The sequence below is a fragment of the Dromiciops gliroides genome, chromosome 5 (assembly GCF_019393635.1).
Source record: "Dromiciops gliroides isolate mDroGli1 chromosome 5, mDroGli1.pri, whole genome shotgun sequence".
In the NCBI taxonomy this organism is placed as follows: domain Eukaryota; kingdom Metazoa; phylum Chordata; class Mammalia; order Microbiotheria; family Microbiotheriidae; genus Dromiciops; species Dromiciops gliroides.
In genome coordinates, this window is record NC_057865.1 from 223,801,606 (window position 1) to 223,810,291 (window position 8,686).

The 8,686-nt window shown below is 36.2% G+C and overlaps 1 protein-coding gene across 1 annotated transcript; it reads left to right on the forward strand.

Annotated features, from left to right (window-relative positions):
* Positions 1-2,212: 2,212 nt before the first annotated feature.
* Positions 2,213-3,154, forward strand: LOC122728969 (olfactory receptor 6C76-like). The gene has a single exon (XM_043967660.1). It carries the CDS (start codon positions 2,216-2,218, stop codon positions 3,152-3,154), a length of 939 nt encoding a protein of 312 aa, XP_043823595.1. The 5' UTR covers positions 2,213-2,215.
* The last annotated feature ends 5,532 nt before the right edge of the window (positions 3,155-8,686 follow it).

Consider the following 8,686-nt stretch of genomic DNA (forward strand, 5'->3'; position numbering starts at 1 on the left):
AACATGTGTTGGACATTGGAGATGAACTAGATCACCTTTGATGTTATTACTGTTTCAAAAAGTCTTTAATCTACTCTGCCTACCCACTCCTATGCTCCCTTCCGTCAATTCTTAGATATCTTCCTAATATAGAAATGTAGCAGACACCAAAAAGAACACATAAAGGCATGCTTATCACACTTTATGTTACATAGACACTAAAATAACTCAACTATTTAAGTCACTAGGCAAATCCATTCAGTATTTAATAGCTAAACGTTCTTTCTTTTACTGACTGTCTATACTCCTTTGGCCTCCACATCAGAGAAAGAATTGCATGGGAAAGAGAGAAGGGTTAGCTTTCTGTTCACCACAGGTCCTCATTATTCTTCAGACTTCCTATGTGCTATCATCCTTCCTAAGTGGACAAATGGTTTAGTCTGTAGGAGAAAACTAGATAAAATAGATGGCATGCGAGATACCTTATCAGCAAATTTTGTGAGTGGGACACTTTATGATATGAGGAAAAGGAAGAAAAAGAACCACAGGAAAGCTTTAATTTGACACTTCAGGAAGTGAAATGGAAAGAGAATTGGAGAAAAGAATTGCAGAGAGAAATGGTTATCAACTTACAGGGAACTCAAATCTAGTAAACTTTCATACTGATAGACATGACAGAACTAAACAGACTTAGGTCATGAAAGCCAGAAGAAACGTTAGAAAATCACCAAGTCTTGCCCCTAATTTTTCAGATGAGGAAACAAGTACACAGAAGATATAGACAGGATTGTGTATATCTTTTACTAGTTAGCATTTATTTATAATTTATTTATTTTTTATGATATTATTTTCAGTTCAGAATTATTTCCCTCTCTCCTCCTTCTCTATGTATTGAGAGTAAGGAGAACTAAACCCACTGCAAATGTGTGTAGTAATGGAAAATTCCCACCTTAAGCCATGTCAAAGAGAAAGACAGAGACAGAGACAAAGAGACAGAGAAAAAAAATGTTTCAATATGCACACTGAGTCCATCAGCTCCCTGTTTGGAAGTAGATGGCATGTCATCATGCATCCTTTGGAATGGGCGTGTTGGTTGGTCATGATGTTAATCAGAGGCAGCTGGCAGCACAATAGATAGAGAACTGGGCCTGGAAGTAGGAAGACAAGTTCAAAACTAGTCTCAGGCACTTATCAGGTGCCTGGGCAAGTCACTAAATCTCTGTTTACCTCTACTTCCTCAATTGTAAAATGGGGAAAACAATAACACCTACACCCCAGGGTTATTGTGAGGATCAAATTTGATGATATTTTTAAAGTACTGAGCATGGAGCAGGTGCTATATAAATACCTATTCCCTTCCTTCTTTCCTTTCCTTCCCTTTATCAAAGTCAAATACTTTACAATATTGAAGTTATTATATAAATTCTTCTCCTGCTTCTGGTCACTTAACTTGGCTTCAGTTCATCTAAGTTTTCTCAGATTTTTCTGAAAACATCCCCATTATTATTTTCCTTTTTTGTCTTATTAGCCAACATGAAGGGTGATATCTCAAAGTCATCTTAATTTGCATTTCTCTAATTGTGAGTGATTCAGAACATTTTTTGGTATGACTTTTGATGGGTTGGGTTTCTTCCTCTTAAAGCTTCCTATCCACATGCTTGATGATTTAGCAATTGGGGAATGGTGCTTTTTATGTTTTTATCAACTTATCTTGATTTCCTATATAGCTTAAAAATGAGACTTTTATCAAAGAAATTTGCTGCAAAGACTTTTCCCCAATTTCCTGCTTCTTTCCTAATTTAAGCTGTATTGGTGTTGTTTGTACAAAAAGTCAACATTATCTATTCTACCTCCTGTGAACTTTCATTCCAATCCATGACTAGATGAAAGGAGAAGGGAATTAATAGAAAACATCAGTACTGGAAAAAAAATATAGCCACTATCCTCAGCATGATTGCATGCAATATTTATAAAAACATGTCACCATGTTTTTCAGGTGCTTTTTGGGGGAGAGGAGGGAGTAACATTAACAGAACTATCTTGGAACATATCTGTGCAAACAACTTACAGGACAAATGAAGAAAATTATTCTTTAGATATCTTTTGTCTTCCATGTGCTTCACTAAGCCCTGCATGCTTCTTTACTCAGCAAACATCTCCAATATAAACTCAATTAGTACTAAGTCATTTCTCTCTTGTTTATATCTGCAGATCTTCCAGAAGTCTAGAATCAGACATGAGAAATCAAACATCAGTGACAGAGTTCATCCTCCTAGGACTGACAAATGACCCAGAGCTACAGGCCATGGTTTTCCTTTTTCTGTTTCTTACTTACATATTGAGTGTGACTGGCAACCTGACCATCATCACACTCACCCTACTGCACTCTCACCTCAAGACCCCCATGTATTTCTTCCTCAGGAATTTCTCCTTTTTAGAAATCTCATTTACATCTGTTTGTGTTCCCAGATTTCTGGTCAGCATAGTAACTGAGAACAATAGTATTTCCTATAATTCTTGCATGGCCCAGGTATTTTTTTTAATCCTCCTTGGTGCCACCGAATTTTTTCTGCTAGCTGCCATGTCCTATGACCGTTATGTGGCCATCTGCAAACCCCTACACTACACAACCATCATGAGTAGCAGGGTCTGCAGCCAGCTTGTAATCAGCTCTTGGCTGGCAGGTTTCCTCATTATCTTTCCACCAGTCATCATGGGCCTCCAGCTGGAGTTCTGTGACTCCAATATCATTGATCACTTCACCTGTGACTCTTCTCCCATGCTGATGATCTCTTGCACAGACACCAAAGTCTTAGAGGTCATGAGTTTTTGTTTAGCTGTATTCACACTCATGGTCACTTTGGCATTAGTGATTCTCTCCTATTTCTACATCCTCAGAACCATTCTGAGAATTCCATCTGCCCAGCAAAGGAAAAAGGCCTTTTCTACTTGTTCTTCCCACATGATTGTTGTCTCCATCTCTTATGGAAGCTGCATCTTCATGTATGTCAAGCCCTCAGCAAAGGAAGGGGTGGCTTTGAATAAAGGGGTAGCAGTGCTGAATACTTCTGTTGCCCCCATGCTGAACCCCTTCATTTATACCCTAAGGAATCAGCAAGTGAAGCAAGCCTTTAAGGACATGGTAAGAAGAATCTTTTTCTCAAATAAATGGTAATTTTGCAGAAACACATAACTGAGAGCAAGAAGAAAAACTTAAAGAATTAACAGAGGACCTTCAGACATTTCATTGTTCTATTTTTCACCTGTCCCCTTCTCATTACATTCATTGAAAGCTTTTCCTTCTTCAATCATTAGTTTATAATTAGCTCCCTGATTTCATTTTTACAATCCACAATTATTATTAAAAAGCTATTTCTGAGTACAGGTGATATAATTATGAGATATGTTCATCATTCAAAACCATCTTAATTCTTTTTCAAAATAGTCACTTTGTGGAAATTTATTTTGATTTGGGGACCCTACCTTTAGGCTGAGATTAGAAAGCCTTAGGCCCTCAGGGTCTCTTCTGTGTGGGAGGTGCTGGTGCCCCTGCCCCTCTGCTTCAGCTGAGCCAAAAAGCCCCCTGGGCTCTACAAGATCCCAGGTCAGACAGCTGGGGGGAGGGAGCACTAGCTCCCTCTACCCTGAGAGGAGTGATCTGCGAGATCCCGGGCTCATCCAGGCTGGGGCTCTGGGGTAGCCTATGCTGAGGCACAGGATGCTCGAGCATCCCCCCCAGCCCCAGCCGCAGCCCTGACTGGCGGATTAGCTTGGTGTGTGGGTGCAAAAAGCCCCGAGATTTGGGTGGAGAAAAGAAAGATATATATAGAACTGGGGGTTATACTCAGGGGGGACTGACAAGATTGGAATAACATTAAAGGAGGGCTGAAAATAGGACTGGAGGGTGGCAGATGAGAGACGGGGTTACAAGGACAAAGGAGAAGACTAAAGGACTAGGACCGACAAGAGGAGGCCAGCAGACAAGACTCAGAGGGGGGAAGGACAAGATAGAGAGACTGGGTGGACAAGATTAGAAGTTCCGGGCGCAGCAGGTGGGAAAGAGACGCAGTGGAAAGAGATGCACCGCAATGCAGTCAGGTTGTACATTTTATTTCCCTGTATTCTTAATTTTAAATAGTATCTCATAAATAAACTCTGCTTTGATTATTTAGTTAAGAGTCTTCTTAATCTTTTGTTTATCGATTTTGGGAGTGGAGCAGTGTGGTAGAACTTCATAAACAGCCCATGTTAAATTAATAGCAGTCAGATAGCCAGTTAGTCAAAAGTCCCAGAATTAGTCCTCCAGTCAGATTAGCCCCAAATTAAGCCTAGTTAATAAAATATTTTTACATTTGAATGGTGACCACGAAGGGATTTACAATCCAATTATAATTTTTCTAAGCTTATAATTTTTCATATAATCATAATTTTTTATAAATCCAATTATATACTTTTTCAAGATTAGGTTAGCTAGCGATTAATTATTTTTTTACAACTTTCAGGGAGAGGGGATGTTTACTCAAATGATGTTGCTATTGTACAAATTATTTTGGGAATTTCTTTTGGGGTTTTGCCTTATGAGAAAATAAGATTCATTACCTTAAAGGCACAACTCATTTTTCTCTCAGAAAGTATTTTCCTGTTTTGCTACCCTCTACTTATCATATTCCAAATGATTTGTGGCTACTTTTTTTTAAATCACCCCCAAATAACTAGTCTTTGCTCCCTTTCAAGAAATCCAAAAGACTATGTATGAGATAGATCAAGTAAGACATAATAAAAACTTGAATTAGGGACTATAGGCAAAAAGGTCAGTTATGAGACTTTTTTTTAAGGAATTTAGTTTTACTAATTCTATCATTAGGTTTTTGTTGCCTCCTCACCTCTGCCTCTTATAATCCCTTGTGCCCTTTAAAGTTCAGCTCAAAAATCACCTTTGTAAGTGGCCATTCCTGATTGGCATTCACCCCTCATTGCTCTTGCCTTGCTTCCATTATTATTTTATAATTCTTTTGCATATTCCTATCTCTATATTTCCATATTGTTTCCTTTTGCCAGATTTTGCATTCCTCAAGGACAGACACTTTGGGATTTGTATTTCCAACATTATTACCTGTTACTGGGACTATCAATTAGTCTCTCATCACTCCTATTCATTCTTCACAGTACTTACAGAATAATTTCTCCAATTAAAAACATCATTGCTCATTAAGACACCTAGAAGAACCCCAGTGCCTCCTAAAGTACATTATTCTTTCAGAACATACACTGTGTAGCTTTCCACTGCATTATTTCTTGCTAATCATTTTCATGTACTTTACTCAAACATGACTGCTCACTCTAATTGCTTCCAGATCTTTCTAAGCTCTTTTGTTCTTAATTTCCCCCTCCTCATACTCCTGAGAAGAATCACTTAAAATTTAGGTTTTAACTCATTTGTAGGCTCTACCACAAAGTGAAGGCAGTAGAACAGAAATGCATTCGATATACAATACAATCAGGTATAAGACTGCAATTTATTTCCTCTACACAAAATAAATGCTATTCCCCAAAGACTCATAAGTATACATTGACAAAAAAAATATTAAAGGAATAGCAGCACTATCAAGACTAATGTTATGCTTTATAGAATGTTGATACTTAAAAAAATTAAGACATGATGCCATTTCTGAAACAACTGAAAAGACATATTGCATTTCAAACAATTTCCTCCAGTTGTATTTCTTCTGTCAACCCAGTCCAGGGGTTGGGCTCCTCCACCAGTCAATATTGATCTTCAACTCCAAGAAGCACTGTTATGAATAAAGTACCTTGTTTACCACAAGGAGGACTTAGGAACTCTCAACCTCTTATATATTTCCAATGCTGGAGCTATTTGTCTGAGAACCACTACTTCATTGTTGATGATCCAGCAAAAAAACAAAAACAATAACAAAAAGCCCACAAACCAGAAGCAGCAGCCCGGGACTCAGCTCTCACTTTTTGTTTGATTTGCCTAGCCCTCAGCTACTGTGTGTTCATATCTACCATGTTACTCTTGTGAGGACAACAGCAACAAGGCCAGTATAAATTGACCACAATGTGGGAGAGTGAGTGATTTTTTAGTGATTTAGTGTTTTCAAAGGATGATACCAATGTTACAAACCCAAGTAACAGAAAGGACATTGTTGCCTTTAGTAGAAATAGGAAAGCATAGGACATGGGGAAGGTTTGGGAGGAAAGATAATGAATTCTTTTTTAAGCAGTGTAAGATGGAACTAAATGTTATGTCCCGTGAAATTCTGCATTACAGGCAGAATGTATAGCTGTATTTTTGTTATTTCCTTCAGTTGTATCCAATTCTTAATGGCCCATAGACCATACCATGCTAAGTGCAGAACTGAAAAAAGTGTTGAGAAGTTAGAGCAGAGAGACATATGACATCTAATGAATTGAAATATTAATGCATATGCTATTTTTCAACAACATGTGCTATCATTCAAAAGAAAGATCATGTGCTAGGTTACAGAGATGTTGCAAGCAAATATTTCAAGAAATTAGAAATACTGAATATATCCTTTATACAGCATAACCAAAAAGCATGCTAACTGATAGTTTGAATACAATTCCCACCTCAGGCTCATGTCTGGCTATTGAGGGATGGATGGTTGCACACATGCACATCCCACAATTACCAACATTAAACTCTGGACTTATGAAACCAATGAAAAAATACATTTAAAAATGGAATTCCAAATAAATGAGTAGTTCAAAGAAAAAATCATGGGCAATTAATAATTTCATCACAATTATATGCCACAACTTGTCCAGCCATTCCCCAATTGATGATTATCACTTCAATTTTCAATTCTTTGTCAATACAAAAAGAGCTGCTATAAATATTTTCATATAAGTAGGTTCTTATCCTGGTATTTTAAAAATCTCTTTAGCATAAAAACCTATGAATGGTATTGCTGGACAAAAAAGAGTAGGTATAGTTTTATAGCCTTTTGTACATATTGCATATTCATATTGCATATTACATATTGGGCATAGTTCCAAAATGTTCTCCAGAATGATTGGATCAGTTTACAATTCCACCAACAATGCATTTGCGTCCCAATTTTCCCCAGTTCCCCTCCAACATTTATCATTTTCACTTTTTGTCATACTAGTTAACCTGATAGGTATGAGATGGTACCTCAGAGTAATTTTAGATTGCATTTCTCTAATAAGTAGTGAATTAGAGCTTTTTTTCATGACTACACGTAGCTTTGATTTCTTCATCTGAAAACTGCCTTTTCATGTCCTTTAACTATTTATCAATAGGAAAATAACTTGAATTCTTATAAATTTGACTCAGTTCTCTATATATTTGAGAAATGAGACCTTTATCAGAGACACTTAGTATAAAAAAATTTCCCCACCTTTCTGCTTTTTTTTCCTAATCTTAGTTTGTATTGGTTTTGTTTTGGCAAAAACTTTTTAGTATAATCAAAATTATTCATTTTATAGCTCCTAATGCTCTCTATCTCTTGCTTGGTCACAAATTCTTACCTTTTCCATAAGTCATTGATTATTTTATGAAGGCAAATTATAATAAGATTACTTTTGATATTTTCTAGGAAGTACCTGAAATAATCTTCAGAGGAAAATATAAATCTCTAAAATCCCACTTTAATTTTATTTTTTGTTTTTCCCTAATTACATTTAAAGATATTTTTTGAGTTGCCAATTTTTCTCCCACCTTCCCTTCTCTCCCTCCTTCCCCACAGCCAGGAAGCAATTTGATATAGAACATACATTACAATCATGCTAAACATATTTCCACATTAGCCATATTGTAAGAGAAGAATCAGAACAAAAGAAAAAAAAAACAAAAGAAAGAATAAACAAGAACACAACAAAAAAGCAACAACAAAAGAGAAAATAATATGCTTCAATCTGCATTCAGACTCTTTAATCCTTTTTCTGCATGTGGAGAGCATTTTCTTCCATAGGTCTTTTGGCATTGTCTTGGATTATTGTATTGCTGACAAGAGTTAAATCTATCACAGTTGATCATCACATAATGTTTGTACTGTGTACAATGTTCTTTAGTTTTTGCTCATAAAATCTCACTTTAAAAGAGAATTGATTAATGAACTTAAAATACAACTTTTTTTTGGGTGGGGCAATGAGGGTTAAGTGACTTGTCCAGGGTCACACAGTTAATAATCCAGGGCCAGTACTTTATCCATTGTGCCACCTAGCTGCCTCTGAAAATACAACTTTAAAAAGAGAAGCAAATAAACTCAAAATGTGCACAGGAGAAAATGTTGAATATTAAAGGAGAAATAGATAATTTGGAAAATGAAAAAAGATTATAGAATTTATAAGCAAAACTAACAACTTGGCCTTTAAAAAGACCAACCATAATGTACCACAATCTCTTTATATAGCATAAGTGTATGGGATCCTTGGTAGAAGAATGGAAGTTTATTTTGTCTTCAGAAACTATGACTATTAAGAACACAAAGATTCGTGAAAGGTACATGAATTGACTTATATTGAAATAAGCTGAAGCAAGAAAACAAAATACAGAAAAACCACACAATAAGTCATTGGGAAAAAATTAATTAATTAAAACTTGGCTTCTATTGTAGAAATAAAGACATAACCCAGATGATACTCTCAATCTCCCAATTTTAACCAGTAATCATAATTTGGTTTAAATAAAAGTTGAATA

Coding starts and splice junctions, on each gene's coding strand:
- LOC122728969 (XM_043967660.1), top strand. CDS start 2,216: ATGAGAAATCAAACATCAGTGACAGAGTTCATCCTCCTAGGACTGACA.